General features: G+C 43.9%; 2 protein-coding genes across 6 annotated transcripts in view; one reads left to right on the forward strand and one right to left on the reverse strand.

Annotated features, from left to right (window-relative positions):
- The window catches only part of Ubac2 (UBA domain containing 2), a 186,194-nt gene that overhangs the window by 123,566 nt on the left and 41,431 nt on the right, over positions 1 to 21,197 (reverse strand). The gene's annotated exons all lie outside the window — the stretch shown is intronic.
- On the forward strand, positions 11,756 to 19,213 carry Gpr18 (G protein-coupled receptor 18). 3 transcript variants are annotated; one of them, XM_037208301.1, is made up of 3 exons: positions 11,756 to 12,279; positions 15,048 to 15,331; positions 18,055 to 19,213. In XM_037208301.1, the coding sequence occupies exon 3, from the start codon at positions 18,098 to 18,100 to the stop codon at positions 19,091 to 19,093; it is 996 nt and encodes a 331-aa protein (XP_037064196.1). In that variant the 5' UTR covers positions 11,756 to 12,279; positions 15,048 to 15,331; positions 18,055 to 18,097; the 3' UTR covers positions 19,094 to 19,213. The 3 variants fall into 3 exon arrangements, with proteins under 3 accessions (XP_037064196.1, XP_037064197.1, XP_028724094.1); XM_037208302.1 differs by having other exon boundaries at positions 15,162 to 15,331; XM_028868261.2 differs by lacking the exon at positions 11,756 to 12,279 and having other exon boundaries at positions 14,858 to 15,331.

A 21,197-nucleotide genomic window follows, 5' to 3' on the forward strand; every position in this document is an offset into this window, starting at 1 on the left:
CTGGGAGGGGACTATCGAGGTGCTGGACCCCCATAGTCCCCGATAACTATTCATTTACAATGATTAAGATTTGGGGTAGGAAAGGTCAGACAGGAGAGATGAGCAGGTTGGAGATGAGCTAACCAAAACTAAGGATGTATGGGGAACCCAATACTTTGTAAACTAATTTAAAAACATAATTTGAGCCAGGTGGCAGTGGTGCCCACCTTTATTAATCCCAGCACTCGGGAGGCAGAGCCAGGTGGATCTCTGTGAGTGTGAGGCCAGCCTGGTCTATAGAGCGAGATCCAGGACAGGCACCAAAACTACACAAAGAAACCCTGTCTCGAAAAACCAAAAAACCAAAAACCAAAAACCAAAACAAAAACCATAATTTGAACACAGCAACCCTATATGGGTGGGCATGCTTCCTCCAGAAGAGGTAAGTTATTAATTAAGTGCAAGTCTCAGTGCTAGGCATTGGTTAGGGAGGCCCCAGAGGCCCTCCAGCAGAGGTTACTTCTACTTCTCTTGGTTGCTTACTAGTACTAGATGTAAGATCCTATTGCTGAAGGCACAGCACACTTTGGGCGAAGGATACAGAGAAATCCAGCTGAAACTGACCTGAGAACTTGCTCCCTGCAGCCTGTCCCTCACAGTTCCAGAAGGCACTATGAATGCAACTGAAGAGAGAAGGTCATCAACAGATATTACCCAGCAGGAATCCCTGAATGCTACTATACTGACAGCCAGGCAAAATGTGCCCCCTGACTAGTACAACCCCAGGATGAGGGTAATGGTGTAACCAACCACTTTCTGATTGGCTGTTGAGACCTGCTCTACAGGAAGGAATCTGAGCCTGGTACAGTGAACATGGTCAAAAGCCCATGGCTCAGGGGGTCTAGGCCCTGTGGTAGTTTTAGTGAGAATGGTCCCCACAGGCTCATGTATTTGGATATTCTGTGCCCAGTTGGTGAAACTGTTTAGAAAGGATTAGGAGGTGTGGCCTTGTTGAAAGAGGTTTGTCACTAGGGGCAGGCTTAAAGGTTTCAAAAGATGTGCACCATTCCCAATGTCTGCCTGCCTTGTGGTTGTATCTCAGGATGAGCTCTCAGTCTCTGCTACAGCACCATGCCTGCTGCCATGCTCTTGGGCTCTAACCCTCTCAAGTTATACACGCCTGTTGTGGAATATTATGTTAAGGTGTGTATACACGCCTGTTGTGGAATATTATGTTAAGGTGTGTATACACGCCTGTTGTGGAATATTATGTTAAGGTGTGTATACACGCCTGTTGTGGAATATTATGTTAAGGTGTGTATACACGCCTGTTGTGGAATATTATGTTAAGGTGTGTATACACGCCTGTTGTGGAATATTATGTTAAGGTGTGTATACACGCCTGTTGTGGAATATTATGTTAAGGTGTGTATACACACCTGTTGTGGAATATTATGTTAAGGTGTGTATACACGCCTGTTGTGGAATATTATGTTAAGGTGTGTATACACGCCTGTTGTGGAATATTATGTTAAGATGTGTATACACGCCTGTTGTGGAATATTATGTTAAGATGTGTATACACGCCTGTTGTGGAATATTATGTTAAGGTGTGTATACACGCCTGTTGTGGAATATTATGTTAAGGTGTGTATACACGCCTGTTGTGGAATATTATGTTAAGGTGTGTATACACGCCTGTTGTGGAATATTATGTTAAGGTGTGTATACACGCCTGTTGTGGAATATTATGTTAAGGTGTGTATACACGCCTGTTGTGGAATATTATGTTAAGGTGTGTATACACGCCTGTTGTGGAATATTATGTTAAGGTGTGTATACACGCCTGTTGTGGAATATTATGTTAAGGTGTGTATACACGCCTGTTGTGGAATATTATGTTAAGGTGTGTATACACGCCTGTTGTGGAATATTATGTTAAGGTGTGTATACACGCCTGTTGTGGAATATTATGTTAAGGTGTGTATACACGCCTGTTGTGGAATATTATGTTAAGGTGTGTATACACGCCTGTTGTGGAATATTATGTTAAGGTGTGTATACACGCCTGTTGTGGAATATTATGTTAAGGTGTGTATACACGCCTGTTGTGGAATATTATGTTAAGGTGTGTATACACGCCTGTTGTGGAATATTATGTTAAGGTGTGTATACACGCCTGTTGTGGAATATTATGTTAAGGTGTGTATACACGCCTGTTGTGGAATATTATGTTAAGGTGTGTATACACGCCTGTTGTGGAATATTATGTTAAGGTGTGTATACACGCCTGTTGTGGAATATTATGTTAAGGTGTGTATACACGCCTGTTGTGGAATATTATGTTAAGATGTGTATACACGCCTGTTGTGGAATATTATGTTAAGATGTGTATACACGCCTGTTGTGGAATATTATGTTAAGATGTGTATACACGCCTGTTGTGGAATATTATGTTAAGGTGTGTATACACGCCTGTTGTGGAATATTATGTTAAGATGTGTATACACGCCTGTTGTGGAATATTATGTTAAGATGTGTATACACGCCTGTTGTGGAATATTATGTTAAGATGTGTATACACGCCTGTTGTGGAATATTATGTTAAGGTGTGTATACACGCCTGTTGTGGAATATTATGTTAAGGTGTGTATACACGCCTGTTGTGGAATATTATGTTAAGATGTGTATACACGCCTGTTGTGGAATATTATGTTAAGATGTGTATACACGCCTGTTGTGGAATATTATGTTAAGATGTGTATACACGCCTGTTGTGGAATATTATGTTAAGATGTGTATACACGCCTGTTGTGGAATATTATGTTAAGATGTGTATACACGCCTGTTGTGGAATATTATGTTAAGATGTGTATACACGCCTGTTGTGGAATATTATGTTAAGATGTGTATACACGCCTGTTGTGGAATATTATGTTAAGGTGTGTATACACGCCTGTTGTGGAATATTATGTTAAGATGTGTATACACGCCTGTTGTGGAATATTATGTTAAGGTGTGTATACATGCCTGTTGTGGAATATTATTTTAAGATGTGTTGCAGTCTTTTTTGTTGCATCTGTTTAACTCTGTGAGGCTGTGTTACTGTGTCTATCCAAAACACCTGATGGTCTAATATAGAACTGAACAGCCCATAGCTTGGCAGGGGAAAGGATAGGAGGGGCTGGCAAGCAGAGAGAATAAATAGAAGGGGAAGCAAAAGAAAAAAATTAAGGAGCAAGAGAACAAGAAAAGGAGGACGCTAAGGGCCAGCTACTCAGCCACACAGCCAGGCGTGAAGTAAGAGTGAAAGTAAGATATACAGAAGTAAGAAGAGGAAAAAGCCCAGAGGCAGAAGGTAGATAATTTAAGTTAAGAAAAGCTGGCTAGAAACAAGCCAAGCTGAGGTCGGGCATGTATAAGTAAGAATAAGACTCTGGTGTGATTATTTGGGAGCTGGGTGGCAGGACCCCAAAAGAACAAAAAGCAAACAACAACCAATTACTTGCTCCAGATAAACTCTTTCTGCTATAAGTTGCCTTGGTCATGGTGTGTTATCACAGCAACAGGAAACACACTAAGGCAGGCCCTCCAGGATCGCCCACTACTGTTGTTTTACTAAATGGATGTGTTGTCAACCTGCCCTCCAAATAGTTACACATGTACCAACAGATCAGCTCTGCTCTCAGCCTTGGCCAGGCAAACTCTGTCTTCAGTAGCTGCAGGGAACATACTCAGAACTGGTCAGGGTGCTGAGGAGAAGGGACTGCTGGGCACCTGCTTAGGTGAGACATCTGTATCGAGCCTCTGGCCTGCAAGGTTCAGGGAACCAGGCAGAAGTAGAGAATGTAAAAGACAGGATGGAAGGATGTTGGAAACTGTCTTCCACACACGACATGACCATCACGCTCACGAGTTCACCACAGTGTGGTAACCTACACAGGACTGAGCCAACAGGATCAGTCAGCATTCTGGGGGCCGCGCTAACGGGACGGAGTTGGGGGGAGGGAGGAGGCGGGGAAGATGGACACAGACAAGATCAAGACACATCGTATACATGTATAAAGTGGTCAAAGAATTAGTAAAAAGGTATTTTAAAAGTTAAGATGGTAAAGACGGAGAGTTTTGTGTCTATATGCAAATGTATTTTGAAAAACATGACAAATTAGTTCCAATGCTACCTCACATTTACTTGTTGATCAAATTTACCAGGCACATGTGATATTAAAAGTGGAATCCCACAGAAGAAAACTGTTTCCTAAAATAAATAGAAGGCTTCCAATGAGAGCAGAAAGTCTATAAGCCAAGATGTCTTAGAAGACTAAAGGCATGTGATTACAGGTTACTACATAATATAGAAATAATTCTAAGTGAATGCCAAAACATCTATATAATCTATCACTCAATATTCTTCATTATTTTATTTCTTAATTTTTTTAAAAGATTTATTTATTTATTTATTTATTATGTATACAGTGTTCTGCCTCCATGTATGCCTGCAGGAAGAGGGCGCCAGATCTCATAACAGATGGTTGTGAGCCACCATGTGGTTGCTGGGAACTGAACTCAGGACCTCTGGAAGAACAGCCAGTGCTCTTAACCTCTGAGCCATCTCTCCAGCCCTTAATTTATTTTTTAAATTAACTTATTTCAGTTTTAACAAGATGTCAAATCAAGTTAAAGGTCAAGAGTTCAAGTGTCACCAGTCATCTGTGAAAACACAGTATCTTATCAGACAGCCTTGACAGCGTCCATCACCAAAAAAGGAGATAAACGTGAATGAGTGATTGGAAACTGTTCCACATCTAACTGCATGAGCACTCTCCCATCAAACAAGTTCTCTGGAAACAACCAACTCTAGCCATCCCTGAAGACCGCCACCCCTTAGAGGCAAGCCTGTGACAATCTAACCATCCCTGAAGACCGCCACCCCTTAGAGGCAAGCCTGTGACAATCTAACCATCCTGAAAACACCGCCACCCCTTAGAGGCAAGCCTGTGACAATCTAACCATCCTGAAAACTCCGCCACCCCTTAGAGGTAAGCCTGGTGACCGATCTTTTATCCCCTGCGCTCATTTGATGTCTTCAAGATGAGTTCTGTCTAAAAATACTAAGCACCCATTTTTGAGCCACAGCACAGCCAGGAAGACATATCCCCTGGTTGGATTGCTAAGTCTGTTTATCAAGGGTCTCCAAGGGAAGCACTGTGTTAGACACTGAAATATCTGAGATGTGCCAGCTCTTCCTTGAACAAAACACATAAAATGAGAAGAAGAAAAAAGAGGTGGAAAAACAAGGATCAGTAAATATAAACTGCAAATGAGAGATGCCATAGACACCTTATGCTACTAACTCTAAAACTGTAATTATTGATCCCAAAGAAACTATGACATTAAGTGTTAGAAAAGAAAACCATGTACCACAGGCAAGGGCAAGGCCTCACTATACGAAGAAGTACCACAGTAATCTGCGCTGTGTGCCTCCGGGTTGATCTCCCCAGTCACTCCCATTCCTCTGTGTGTGTGTGTGTGTGCGTGCGTGCGTGCGTGCGTGCGTGCGTGCGTGCGTGTGTGTGTGTGTGTGTGTGTGTACAATGCACGTGTGTGGGTCAAAGGACAACCTGGGTATCACTTCTCGGGCCCTGTCTACTTTGGGGGAGTGGGGGGCATCTTACTGGCCTGGAACTTGCCAAGTAGACTAAGCTGATTGTCTAGAAAGGCCCAGGGATCTACATGTCACTGCTTCCTCAGCACTGGGATTAAAAGCCATCAAGCTTGGATATAAGAGTGAGTGAGTGAGTGAGTGAGTGAGTGAGTGAGTGAGTGAGTGAGTGAGTGAGTGACTGAGTGACTGAGTGAGTAAATGACTGACTGAGTGAGTGAGTGAAAGAGTGTGTGTGTGTGTGTGTGTGTGTGTGTGTGTGTGTGTGTGTGTTCTGGGGAGCAAGCTCAGGCCCTCGTGTATAAGCCCCTCACTGACTGAGCTACCTCCTATATTTAAGCACTTCACTGAGCTGTCTTGCTGGGATTCTTCAGGGACAGCAGTGCCTGCTGGCGACAAGGACCTGTACACAGTCACACTTAAGCTGGGTAAGAAGACAGCACTGTTGCAGCCTCCCCAGCCAGACACCAAGGCTGCCATTTTTCTGGTTCTAGCACAGCCACTCATCAGTTAAAACTCTCCTGGTTAGAAAAGGAATACAGATACACAATAAGAACAGATTCAGACAAGTAAGACCTCTAAACGGGTCACACTATATTTAAAAGATATACATAGGCTTGAGAGAGAGAAAAGAAAGGATAGATGTTAGCCGGGCGGTGGTGGCGCACGCCTTTAATCCCAGCACTCGGGAGGCAGAGGCAGGCGGATCTCTGTGAGTTCGAGGCCAGCCTGGGCTACCGAGTGAGTTCCAGGAAAGGCGCAAAGCTATGCAGAGAAACCCTGTCTTGAAAAACCAAAAAAAAAAAAAAAAAAAAAGGATAGATGCAATAAAAGATTTTAAAAATAACAATAAAATCCTTAAAAAGGAAATAAAATAATAAAAAATTATGATGAGCCACGTAAAAATGGAAAATACGGATTATACGTATATTATTATGTTTTCTTTGAATTTTTTGACTGTTAATGAGCTAACTGCAGGAAGACATTTAATTATGGCGGCTGCCAAGCTAAACCAACATATATATTTTAAAAGTATCTTAACTTCGAAATTTGGGTCTAAGGATATGTTGCTTTGGAAAAGAGGTTCTGCTTTTGTTTCCACAGATGAGAAGCTGTGGATTCCTTCCAGGTCAATATGGGTTGATTGAGCAAGAGCCCCTGAAAGGTCTCTGATGGGAACATTGGCCCAGATGATCCAACATCCACAACAGCTTTAAGGCTACTGGCTGATATGAACCAACCACACAAAATACCCCAGTCAGGACTTGATTGTAATTCTGAATTTTCTCAGGATCCCCATAAAATTACCAGCACACCCAATCAACATGAAAATAATATAGAAAACTATGCCGAAATTCCCAAAATATTGTTTATAAATGTTTATTTTCATTTAAAGGGTGTTGTTTATAAAAGTTTAATGGTCATAATCAATGACAATTAATAAATGGTCATAATTAATCTCTTTCTAAAGAAGAAAGGGGGATATGATATATAAATGATGGAGGAAAGGGTAGATTATTATGATAATAAAAGAGGTAGATTATTGAATCTACTTTAATCTAAAAAACAACTATTAATCTCAAAATACTTTACATCAATATAGATTTTTGGTTTATTGATACAAATTTAAGGTCAATTTTGTTATAATATATATATATATATATATTTCTACTTGTTCAAGGTATTATGTTTATGCAGCTCATTTAAAAATACAATGTATAGTTAAAAAATACAAATTAATAATCATCTATAATAGTAAAATTTATAGTCATATTAGTCAGGTTTTCTAGATATGCAGAGATATAGTTAAGATGGACAGGTAATCTTCAAACACTTCAAAGACCTACAGAATATGGCATTTAAAATGTTTTAAGAACTTAGACGTTTTTCTACAGTGAGACACGTCTGCTCCTGACAGCACCAATTACCTCCAGAGGATGATGGACATTGAAGAAACTCCCTATGGAGTTTGCTTTCACTGTGGCAAGGCTAGGCATTTGAGCAAGAAGCTGCTCTTGCCTGGACTGCTTGACAATATGCTATACAAACTGGACATGCAGGACCCACAGGAAAGTGACTGCTGAACTTGCCAAAAAAGATGGGATGGTCCTTCATAGGTCCTGCTTCATGGAAGAGTCTGCCAGACATTCTGCAGGACACATAATAAAGCAACCGACAAATTTTGCCAAAATAGGTGGGACAGTCCTTCAAATCTCCTGCATCACTGAGAAATTTGCCAGACACTTTAGGCCTGTAGGCTAAAGATGGATGACCCAATGTTGCAGAGGAACTTTGGGTGACTGTCCAGGCAGCCAGCTGTCTCTCTCATTTCTAGAATTATGGAAGTTGTTTACAATGCACTTCCTGTTTACTCAGGTAATATTATATCCTTCTGGGGTCTTTGATGGAGCTGAAGACTAGATAGTTATAATTACAATCTTCCTTAGTTATGATAAATTAGATATGAAACTTTAGACTCACAAAGATAGGATAGATGAGAGAATATTTTCTTTAATTTTTGCCAAACACAAATAAACTAAATATTGTAACTGTAATTCCTGCTTGATAACTGTTGTTCTTGTTTTTGCTCTTTTTTTGGGGGGGGGGGCGCCACCTAGTTCCCAAGTAAATCACACACTGAGGCTTATTTTTAACTATAAATGCCTGGCCTTAGCTTGGCTTGTTTCTTGCCAGGTTTCCATAATTTAAATGATCCCATCTACATTCTATCTCGGGCTGGAGAGATGGCTCAGAGGTTAAGAGCACGACTGCTCTTCCAGAGGTCCTGAGTTCAATTCCCAGCAACCACATGGTGGCTCACAACCATCTGTAATGAGATCTGGCGCCCTCTTCTGTATACATAATAAATAAATAAATCTTAAATAAATAAATAAATAAATAAAAAGCCTACATTCTACCTCTAAGCTTTTCCCACTCTCTTACTTCTGTAAATCTTACTCTTACTCTGGCTTGCTGTGTAGCTGGGTGGCTGTGTGGCCGGGTGGCTGTGTAGCTGGGTGGCTGGTCCCTGATGTCCTCCTCCTTCTCTGGCTACTTCCTTCTTTTCTCCTCCCTTCTCCCAGATTCTCCTTCTTTATAGATTCTCTGCTTGCCAGCCCCACCTATCCTTTTTCCTGCCTCACTATTGGCCAGCTCTTCATTAGACCATCAGGTGTTTTACACAGGCACAGTAACACAGCTTCACAGAGTTAAACAAATGCAACATAAACAAAAGTAACACACCTTAGAAAAACCTACTACAGATAACTGTTTTGTTATATGTAATTTTATTATGTTAAAGTTAAAATCTTCCTTTTTGATTAGACAGAGAAGGAGAAATGATGTGGGATGTCTTTCTGTAAATTGCAAATATGTGTGGCTACCACTGGTTAATAAATAAAGTTGGATTGGTCAATGACAAGGCAGAATAAGAGCCAGGAGGGAAATCCAAGCAGAGATGCAGGGAGAAGAAGGGAGGAGTCGGGGCAGACGCCATCCAACCACCCAAGGGGCAAGATGCCAGCAGACTGGTAATGCCACAGCCACGTGGCAAAATATAAATTAATACAAATGGGTTAATTTAAATTGTAAGAGCTAGTTAGTAATAAGCCTGAACAATAGGCTGTAGTGGTATTGTGTTCCCCAAAATATTGTGCACTCTAATAAACTTATCTGGGGTCAGAGACAGAACAGCCACAATATTAAACATAAAGGTTAGGCAGTGGTAACACACGCCTTTAATCCTAGCATTCCAGAGGCAGAAATCCATTGGGATCTCTGTGTGTTCAAGGATATAGCCAAGCATGGTGACTCATGCCTTTAATCCCAGGAAGTGATGGCAGAAGGCAGAAAGGTATATAAGGTGTGACAAACCAGGAACTAGAAGCATTTGGCTGGTTAAGCTTTTAGGCTTTTGAGCAGCAGTTCAGCTGAGATCCATTTGGATGAGGACTCAGAGGCTTCCAGTCTGAGGAAACAGAATCAGCTGAGGAACTGGCAAGGTGAGGTAGCTGTGGCTTGTTCTGCTTCTCTGATCTTCCAGCATTCACCCCAATAACTGGTCTCAGGTTTGATTTTATTAATAAGGCCATTTAAGATTCATGCTACAATAGGTCAACTATTTATAAATAATATCAAGCCTCTGAGTGATTATTGTATAAGCGGCTATGAAACCAAGTGGGAGGCAGAAAAGCCTCCATTTACAGACAACTAGCATTTGGTGTCCACAGAACGTAGGACAGAAGCTACGACGTACAAGGGGGTTTGCAGAGATCCCAGGTGGTGGAAGTTGTGCTCATGGGAACCGCCTCAGAGCAGATTCCTCATCACCCGTGGGCCAACTCTGACACCCAAAGTGTCTTCCAGGGTCTCTCTGAATAGGAAAGGAATGTACCCCACACAGAAACTGCGCCTTTCCCCTCTTGACCTTGCTCTGTCCCTGAGGATGAAGGGTGGATTCTAATCAAAGGCCAGAGCTCCTGGCTGCCAGCTGGATCCTGAAAAGGGAGCACAAAGGGCGGTGAGCAGGAGCTGTCTGAGGTGAGGGCTCATTTATTCCTTGGATCCTCCCTGCAAGAGAGCCTAGTCCACTCCTGACACACAGCTGACTCACAGGGCTCTCTCCTTCCGGGTGCTATTACCTCCTGCCTGCATCTCTGAGGGTTACTGAGCAACTGTCCTAGGGTCCTGCCACACAGGCATCTGCTGCTTCTTGTCTACCAAGCAGTGACCACCAAGCGTGGATACCTACTACTTACTATAGTCTGATCTGCTTCGTGGAAGTCACAAAACATGGAAATTACTCACTAGGGATTCCTTCCTATGCCACTTCTTGTAATGAGATTCACCCGTGTGGGGAGCTGCCCTTCCAGGTTCATCAGTCAACGTGATGGACACCTACTGTTTGCACACACCTCATGTCCAGTCTACAGCTGGTGAACCTGGGCTGTTTCTACTATGGAGCTGCCATATACAGTACTGCTATGGATGTTCTGCTTATCTCCTGGGGTACATAAACATACAATCTCACTGGCTAGGTATCAAGGAGTCGCCCGAGCCATGGCATCTGTACATCTCAATTTTGGTACTTAATATCAAAGGGTCTTCCATGTTTAAACTCCTGCCAGCAACATACACAGGTAAGCCTTCCTGTATGTATTTTGGTGGGTGGGTAATGTTATTTTTCAGGTTTAGTTTTCATTTTCATGATCACAAATGAAGTTAGCAGGTGTGTGTTTGCTCATGTGGACATACTAGTTTGTTGGGGGTTCTGTTGTTGTTTGTTTTGAGTGCCTGTTCATCTTGGCCACTAGATGGCAGAGTTCTTCCTAGACGCGGATCTACTGACTGAGAGAATCCAGCTATGGAGTCTTCTGTGGAGAAGTGAGAAGAAAGAAAGGCCTATCTGTTCCCTCGGGAATTGCTATTTCCGAGAACGAACTGTAACAATGCTAAGATAAGTAGACAACCACAATGCACAATGTGGAACAGAGCAAACAGCCTGAAAAACAGACGCAAACAGCCCCTGGGCCATGCCATCAACTCCAAACACAGTCTTCAACACACTTTGGGGACAGACAGCAGGAAACTGAGGAAGACAATGGGTATGAAGCAACGCGTGACGGTGAGACATTTCCACTGCCCTTCTCAACGATGTAAGTAATGGCAGAAAAAAAAATCAAGTAATTAAAAAATGTTCAGATGTACTTTTAGTATGCAGAAGCCTGTAGACTAAAATCCTCCATTTCCCACATACTAAAAAACAGACCTCTTTTTTTTTTTTTTGGTTTTTCGAGACAGGGTTTCTCTGTGTAGCTTTGCGCCTTTCCTGGAACTCACTTGGTAGCCCAGGCTGGCCTCGAACTCATAGAGATCCGCCTGGCTCTGCCTACCGAGTGCTGGGATTAAAGGCGTGTGCCACCACCACCCGGCCAGACCTCTATTTAAATAACCTGGAAACCAAGTTCTTATTTCTTTATCATTCAGTGTTGGTCACAAGGACCCAAGATAAACTTCTAAACACAAAGGGTTTATTTTGGCTCAGTTTCAGAGGCTTTTGGTCTGAGACTGTCCCCACTGCCCGGAGCCTGTTGAAAGGAATCACATCACAAAAAGGAACACCCAGCAGAGCAAACCATTGTGTCATGGTTGCATCATCTCAGATCCACGCTGAGGACATGCCCCCAAGAACCTCCCACTTAAAGCACAGCTCTTAAAGGTCTCCACCACCTTCTGGGAATAAATTCCAGGCTGACGACTAAGGTTTTGGACTTCTGGGAGACACTGAGGATCCAATCACAGCACTGGCCCACCCTAGGTCTTTTCTTCTGAATGGTGACTCCCGGTACCACATGTGGCATCCCCACACCCTCATTTCTCTGTGTGTCTCCTTTAACTGAAATCTCAAGTGCATCACAATAGCCCTGGGGTTCTCCACTGGATCTTTGTTCTGGGGAGAACACCTCTGTGGACTCTGGCCTGGGGTCCTACAAGGCTTCAGTAGGTACAGGACTGGTGAACTGTCCAGGAGGAGTCCTTGCTGAGAGTTTCTTAGTGACAGCTTAGGATTTGATGCTTAGTTAGCTAAACTTATCTGTCATATTGATTGCCGTATCTGGGTTCAAGTCACTTCTTATGAGGTAAGTAACTATCTTATTATATATTCCTAAAATTTTTAAGCTGCACAAAAGAGACAGAATTGGGGAAGACTAAATTCACAAGACAATTTAGGAAATTAAAGTTTCTCTTCATTTTAAAGTGGCTGTAAGAGTATGTCTATAAATCGTTGAGATTAAAAAATACATTTAGATAATCTCTCGGACTTGATTCAGAAATCCCTACTATTCAAAACCACCCGACCTTCAGCCCGAGCCCAGCCTTCTGAAGCAGTGATCAGTTGAGACATGAGTCTGAGGGAGTGAAGGCAGAGACACAGACTCCCTCGTCAAATCAGAGGGCTGGACCTCGGGCTCGGGCTCCTCCACCAGTGCAGAACCGGCATCCTCAACTCTCCTCCTTGGGGACCGGCTGCCTGCCAATCACTAAGGGCTTGCTGTCCACTGTCCCTTGCCAGGCCAGGCCAGGCGAACAGTATTACAGCAGTCCGCTAGCCACAGCGGTGGTAGAGGACAATCAGGATAAACAGCTCTTGACACCCGCTATGGCTGTGAACCATTTAAGATCATGAAACATTACTGTGTCCATGGCACAAGCAAGGCTTTAACAAAGGAACTCTTACATGGAGACAGGCGGCATACATCTAGTAACGCCCTTTCGACTTTCAGTGGTGTCTTAACTGAAACATATTTATTAAAAAAAAAAAAAAAAACTGGGTTCTCATACTAAAATAAAAATTTTATTAATTTTACAAACAACTAGCATTTGGTGTCCACAGAACGTAGGACAGCAGCTACCACGTACAAGGGGGTTTGCAGAGATCCCAGGTGGTGGTCTTTAATGTTCAAACAAAAACCCAAAGTGAGGCCAAAACATTTCATAAACTGAAGGGAACCCACAGTCCCTGGGAATATAAGAAATCCCTCTTTGGTAAGAATCAAGTTGATCAGTTCCTCTCACATTCCAATATATAGTCAGGAAATCAAAACTGCAGGAATAGTCCCGAAGTTCTGGTGTGAGAGTAGAATTTCCTGCAGGCAAAGACCCCTGGTCCACTGTCTACTGCCACAGTCTGGGCAACTTCTTTAGCTCTGTAACTCTTCCTAACCTGCAATCATGATGAAGAGCTCAGGGCAGCAGGAGGGCCGAGAAAAAGCCGAGAAATGGCAGAGGGTGAATAGCAACTGGACAAGGTAGCCAAGGAGAGGGTCCACAGGTGGACCTGCTGAGCCTTTGGGAAGTTCCTAATCTGCCTGGGTGCCTTGCACTAAGAAATGGAAGTCTCAATTAAGAATGCTACATACAGGCTGGAGAGATCGCCCAGAGGTTATGAGCACTGGCTGGGGATCCTGAGTTCAATTCCCAGTAACCACATGGTGTCTCACAACCATCTATAATGAGATCTGGTGCCCTCTTCTGGTGTGTGGATTCATAATAAATAAAGAAATCTTTAAAAAAAAAATGCTACATACGGGAAAAGGCTCGTGTCTTAACAAGACATACGCAAACCAGCACTTCCTGTCAGAAACCTTGTCGGACTCTGTGATACAGGAAAGGATGCACTGAGTCTCTGTCAGGAGGGTTCTGTGCAGGTGAAGCATCACGCTCCTGTGTAGCATAGGAAAAAACGTAACTCCACATAAAACATTTATGCTGTAACTTAGCAATGACGACATGATAACTAGAAAAGGAGCCAAGGCAGTCATTACTGCCGTAGCTGGGGCCTGCAGCTTCTGAGTTTCCTCACCGAACAGGAGCGCTGCCGTGACCGGAGACTCTAAAGTACCCTATTCCGGAAGGCCACCACGGTCCCCAGTAGGTTGTCAGCACAGCCGACCTCAGTACCTTTCGCAGAACGAAGGGTTACCACTTCTGAGAAGAGAAGAAGGGTCTCAAACTACTTCAAGTCGGGCACGGTGGCTCACACCTTAGTCCAGCACTTGGGAGGCAGGAAGATCAAGTTCAAGGCCAGCCTGGTCCATATAAGTCCAAGCCAGCCAGAGCTACACAGTGAGACCCTGTCTCAACAGGGGAGGAAGGATGAGGTGGCAGCTGCCATATTCAATCACTTACATTAAGAACGCAGAGGAAGCTATGCTTAGGCCCCTTTTTAAACCTGACAAATCATGTGTAACTGATGTAAGATCCTTCCAGTGGACAAGAGGTAGGTTCCTTTTGAGAAAGTTAAATGCAGTGTAGTTAGACAGCAGTGATGTGGACTGCTAACCCCCTTCTGCAGGTTTCACTTCCCTTCTCAGAACACTTCTGTGTGTAAATCCTTCCAACTAGACTTCCCCAGGCCTCCCGAGGATTTGCAGAGATGTCATGAAAAAAAAAAAAAAAAAATACTGCTAGCCTTCCTTGAGATAGAAAGGGGACAAAGTGGTGGGAAGCTGCCTCAGGACCCGGGAACAGATCCGCAGGGAGAGCGGACGGAGCCATGGAGCCCAACTGTAGGCCCCGGGAACTGTGGAGTGTGAGAAGCAATAGGATACAATTTTACAAACCCGGCAGAGATGGCCGAGGAGTGCCTTGGCCACAGGTGCTTTGTCACAGGCGGGACTTTTCTGGATCAGAGTTCCCAAAATCCATCCCATGAGTACTCTGTGTGTGACTGCAGAGAGGCAGGGACAGCGACAAAGCTAGACAAAGTCATACAGCACAGAAAGAAGGCAGGCTCTGAACTCTGCTCGGCCCCACATCAAATCTCCTTTCTATAAATGACAGACTTCAAACACCAAAACAAGCAGTTATTCAAGAAATTTTCCCTTTTCATATGCCTTCCTTCAAGATATGCTATCACTTCAAGAGGAGCCTGGGCTGAGCAGGACTTCATAAACAAATCACAAGTGAGAGAGAAAAACCACATCCAGGGTAAAGTCCCACACTGAGAACTCTGTTTCAGAGCACTTCCGGCCAACAGACAACGCCGTATCGGTACTACATCTCCACCAAACCTTCAACAGTGAGCAGAGACAAAGCACATCTGTGGAACACGAGCTCCAAGGACCCTCCAGGACCGGCACAGCGGCACAGCGGCACAGCGGCACCTCTCAGCCAGCGCTCTGACCAGAGGTAAGCTTCACCAGTGACTTCGTGGTATTCATTATCAGAGGAAGGCTGTGTTTACGAACAAAATCTCCGTTTCTTCCGATGGCACTGGAGCAACAGGTTACTCTTCTTCCATGGTTGACGCTCGTTTTCAGTATTGTATGTTAATAGTGAGTGTGGAATTTCAGAATTTATATTTTTGAGATTATAATTACATCATTACTTCCTTCCCTTTCTTCCCTCCAAACCTTTCCACATACACCTCCTTGCTCTTTCAAATTCATGGTCTCTTTCTCATTCATTGTTGTTACACACACACACACACACACACACACACACACACACACACACACCACACATCCATCCTGCTCAGTCTGTATGTATGCTTTCAGGGCTGGCCATTCAGTGTTGGATAACTGATGTGCCCTTCCCTGGGGAGGATAACCACTGGTGTGCCCTTCCCTGGGGAGGATAACCACTGGTGTGCCCTTCCCTGGGGAGGCCTCTCTCCGACTTTCAGCATAGGAGTTCCAGCAGCTCTCTGTGTAGGCCGAGGCCTCACTGTCTTTCCCCCTCCATTTAGCATCATGTTGATGACATGATGCATCACAACATATCTCAATGTCTCTGTCATGTGGCTTCAATTATGTCCCGTCACAAATTTAGTTGGTTTAAGAAAAAACTACAGATAATCATGGAATTAAGTTTTTCAAACGTTAACCTGAAAGCCAGCCAGTTTTTAACACTTACCCTGAACCCTGCAGAACACAGCCTGTAACGGTGATACCGAGACACAGGCATCGCACCGCAGCAGATGAACAGTAAGACTGGCGATAAGCAGACTACAGAAAAGCAGCCCAGGAGGGAGGGTGAACAGACAGGACGGTCAAGATGGGTTATAAATACGGGTTTCCACAGCACTATCACGGAGGAGGAGGGAAGACCATGACATTTCATTTACTTCGCAATGCTACTGTAAAATTCACGGAGTTAAAATGTTTAAACCTCTAAGTCAGTCTCCTTTGCTTAATGATATTTAACTTTTCTATGCAGTAATTTTCTCATTTGGGTAGAAACTCATATTCTAGTTATATAAATGTTTGGAGGTGCTTTCTAGACAGGGCCTCCTAGCTGGCCTGAACTCCACCTCCCTCTGCCTCCTGGGTGCCGGGATCAAAAGTTTCTGCCATTCTCGGCTTCATTGGAATTTCCACACAGGTTTTAGTTATACAGGATTTTATTCCAAAATCACATCTAATCAAACACGTGACAGACAGCAAAGGGAGGGAGGGACACACGGACCACGTGCTTGTCCACAGCACTGCTCAGTCTCACCACCTGACCACGGGCTGCTAATCCCCCCTATAGTTTTCACTAAAGAGATATTCAGGGCTGCATTAGACATAAGCACCCTACAAAGTGGCATTTTAAAGAAACTTCTCACATGCCCCCAGGTTCCATCTCTGCATATGAATATTTCTAAAGTCTGCTGGCATAGCACCCCGGGTGCAGGAATTTCACACTAATTTGTCAACGCTATCAAACTTTACCCAGGTTAGGACTTCGCAGGCCTCCCTCCCTTTGACAGAACTTATGTTCATCCAGGCAGGACAGGAGTATGGAAGGATCTCGTCTAGAAAAACACCCTCAAACCACGGCTTCCTATGTCCCACTGATGCAGCAGCACTCAAATTACAGGACCCTGGTAAACAAAAAACGGCAGCCCCTGCCTCAGGTGCTCCCAACTGCACACCCGCTGCTCTAGGATGCCAGTAGACCACGACACAGAACAGCAGTGAGTCTAGACCTACAACAATCTGAAGAGAGTGCAGGATGACACTGGGAAGAAATGTTCTCAACTTCAAAAGAGAGGGTGTGGGGTCACAGGGAACTACGCGGGACCTCACGGACAAGGCAGACACCGGGCACGCCCGACCGTGCGCTAGAGAGGCAGCAGAGGAAGCAGCAGAGCAATCCAAGCTCCCAGCTGCTCACACGAGCTACGTCTCCAGCGGTTCTGGGTCTCCTGCTAGTCTCCTGACACATGCTTTGTAAATTATGGTTGTACTTAGTGACTGAAAAGTATCTGAACACTGCTTCTGAGTTATAAAATAAACAATAAAAATGATAGAAATGGGCAAGCCATTTTATAAGATTTAAAACCCAGATTGGCCCTTCTCCCATTACTCCAGAGAATTCTTACTGTCTCCTAACTTGATTATTTGGGAACAAGAGAGATGAGCAAAGTCAATGAAACTGGTTGAATCTCCCAGAGCATTATGGTGCCTGAGGCCATTTGAACTGAGCAGTACATTATAGAGACTGGGTCTGCGCATGGTCATGCACACCTTTAGTCACAGCACTCGGGAGGCAGAGGCAGGCAGGACGCTGTGAGTTGGAGGCCAGCTTGGTTTAAATAGGGAGCTCCAGGACAGTCAGGGTTATACAGAGAAACGCTGTCTCAAAAAGGCAAGAAAGAAAAAGAGAGAAAGAGAGAGAGACAAGGATTCTTAGCTCAATGGGGTACATAGCATATGTGAGGACCTGTGTTCAATGCCCAGTGCTACAAAAATAAAAACAAAAAGTAAGTAATAGCAATAACTTCTAGGGTATGTGTTCTTGAAAAACACTAAGGCATGTACACAGAGTCTTCGATATGAAATGCCCTCAAAATTAAAACTCAAAGAAGCCAGAGATTGTCCAGCATCTGTTTCCAACCAAAGTTCTTACCCTCCTTTTCTTACTAGTCCTTCCAGTTCCCGCACATCATGGGCACAGGCCTGCTGTAAGATGACGACCCCCAGCAACCGCCATCAGCTGGTCCTTTCCAACGGCTCGCACCCAGATGAATACAAAATCGCAGCCCTGGTCTTCTACAGCTGCATCTTCCTGATTGGATTATTTGTTAATGTCACTGCATTATGGGTTTTCAGCTGTACGACCAAGAAAAGAACCACAGTAACCATCTACATGATGAATGTCGCACTACTGGACTTAATATTCATACTAAGTCTACCCTTTCGGATGTTTTACTACGCAAAGGGTGAATGGCCATTTGGAGAGTACTTCTGCCACATTCTTGGGGCTCTGGTGGTGTTTTACCCAAGCCTGGCTCTGTGGCTTCTTGCTTTCATTAGTGCTGACAGATACATGGCCATCGTGCAGCCAAAGTACGCCAAGGAGCTGAGGAACACTTGCAAGGCTGTGCTTGCGTGTGTGGGGGTCTGGATAATGACCCTGACAACCACTGTTCCCCTGCTGCTGCTCTATGAAGACCCCGACAAAGCCTCCTCCCCTGCCACCTGCCTCAAGATTTCTGACATTGTCCACTTAAAAGCTGTCAATGTGCTCAACTTCACTCGGCTCCTGCTTTTCTTCCTGACCCCGCTGTTCATCATGATCGGGTGCTACGTGGTCATTATTCACAGCCTCCTCCATGGGCAGACGTCTAAGCTGAAGCCTAAGGTGAAGGAGAAGTCCATACGGATCATCATCACACTGCTGGTGCAGGTGCTCATCTGCTTCATGCCGTTTCACATCTGTTTCGCCTTCCTGATGCTGCAGGGGGAAGAGACCAGCTACAGCCCCTGGGGAGCCTTCACCACCTTCCTCATGAACCTCAGCACATGTCTCGATGTTGTCCTCTACTACATTGTGTCCAAACAATTCCAGGCTCGAGTCATTAGTGTCATGCTGTACCGCAATTACCTCCGAAGTGTGCGCAGAAAAAGTTTCCGATCCGGCAGTTTACGGTCACTTAGCAACATGAACAGTGAAATGCTATGAGTCAGAGCAAGCAGCCTATCTTTACTCTCTTTAAAACTCTTTTTCTATCTACTCTTGAGTGAACCAGCATTCTATATTATCCAGTCCCAAAGAAATAATAAAAATAAACTTTAAAACTTCCGTGGCACTTTATTATTCCGGCAACATGACTAAATACTGAGTATTCTGATACGCTCATTTATCTTTAATCTTACAACGTGTGTAAAACATGTGCAGGATCCACCTGTGTGACCACGCTTGGGATCCCAGCACTCAAACACACAGGACGGCCACCCCAGGCTACCTAGTGAGAGTCTGTCTCAAAAAACAATCACAGAAATACAAATAACATGTTCATGAATCACTTGGGGAGGATCACCCAAATTAGGTTTCATATTCAAGCCTTATCTGAGCAGGTTAACTGGCTTAACATTTTTTGATTAAATTCTGTAACACAAGTGACTCATGAAAGGGTAAAAATAAGCTATTGTTCAAAATACTTTGACAGATCTCCCTTATATAGGTCCCCACTTGGTCTGAATTCAGTATCCTATGTTCTAAACATCAGCTCTCCGGGTTTCTACACAGGCAACTCTGCTCAACTCACCACAAAGCGTAACTGATGGCAATGGGGAGCTCCGGCCGCCTCCCTATCCTTTTCTTCAGCAGGCAGCTGCTGCTTCCCAAACCCCACTGCGGCAAAGTGTTGGGAAGGTAACTGAGATCCCATTTCTGCCCCAATAAACTGACACATTCCTATAATACAAGATGTTAAGTGGTTAAATAACTTGTTACAATTCCAACAGCTTGTTCTTCTCACATAGTTAAAAAATGCATTATAAATTTTTTCCAAGCTGTGTTAGTTGGGGAATATTAGTTCTGACCCTAGTCTGCCCATTTGATTTCTCCATAAAGAAACGTCTTGTCTAAAAGTAAAGGAACCGAACTATAGACTATAAAATGACTCAACTTACAACTTCCTCTACAAAATCACCTTTATTATTATTCTTTTGTTTTGGGATAAGATGTCACTCTGGATGTCCTGGAACTCAAAGATCCACCTGCTTCTGCCTCCCTTCAGGTCTGGTACCAATTTTTCAACAATAAGCAAAAATGTTTACAAACATGTACCTTCATAACCATAGGATCCAGGAGCAAAGGTGGAGTTCTGATGCAGCTCTCAACAGAGGAAAAAGTCAAGATTTCAGGTTCAAGAGCCAGGTGAGTGAGATCCTTTAACAAATGTGTGTGTGGGGTGTGTGTGTGGGGGGGGAGGGTGTGTGTGGGGGGGGGGGAGGAAGGGAGGGAGAGACGGCACCCTGTAGTTAATCCGTAGTTTAGGATACACATGTGGGGTGTATGGAGTCATGGGGTGGTGGAGCACTAACCTAGTGCGAGTGAGGAGGCCCCTCATCTGACTCTCAGCCTAGAGGGAAGGGAAAGTCACCTAGGCACAGCTTATTTTCAACTATTCAGACAAATCCACTCTTGGGCAAGTTCTCTGCAAGCTCTTTCCAAAAGGTTTCCTTGAAGAATGTGGTGTAGAAAAGCATAATGCAAGTGCAGACATAAGCAATGAGATGAAATGTGTCCTGTGGTCCTCGGGGAAATTAAATACAATGAAAAACAATTCATGGAAGCATAATTTATTTAGCACTATAATCAGGCGCTCTTTAAAATATATTATATTTAGTTATTGTGCATGTATACATGTGGGCACGTGTGTGCCACACCATGTGTGTAGAAATAACCGTATGGGCCAGTTACTTCCCTCCACCGTGTGGGTGCAGGGATCACACTCAGGCATCAGACTTGGTAGCAAGTGCCTTTACCCACTGATCAATCTCACCAGCACCAAACACACGCTAACATAGGGAAAAATTCACATTCAATTACTCTGGAGAGGTTTGATTCTGGAAAACAAACACTCATATACAAATACCAACAACTAATAAACAATAGGTTTATTAGAGCAAACGTGTCAAGCACAAGTTACTAGACACAGCTAACATTTAGCTTTTAATAATGGAGCTACTTGAAAACAATGGTTGGTTTTTCTGAGTTAAGTAAGTTGTGAACATCCATTAGGTGTCAGCTGCAATTTCTGCACAGAGCACTGCACAGA

The sequence above is a fragment of the Peromyscus leucopus genome, chromosome 9 (assembly GCF_004664715.2).
Source record: "Peromyscus leucopus breed LL Stock chromosome 9, UCI_PerLeu_2.1, whole genome shotgun sequence".
Lineage (NCBI taxonomy): Eukaryota > Metazoa > Chordata > Mammalia > Rodentia > Cricetidae > Peromyscus > Peromyscus leucopus.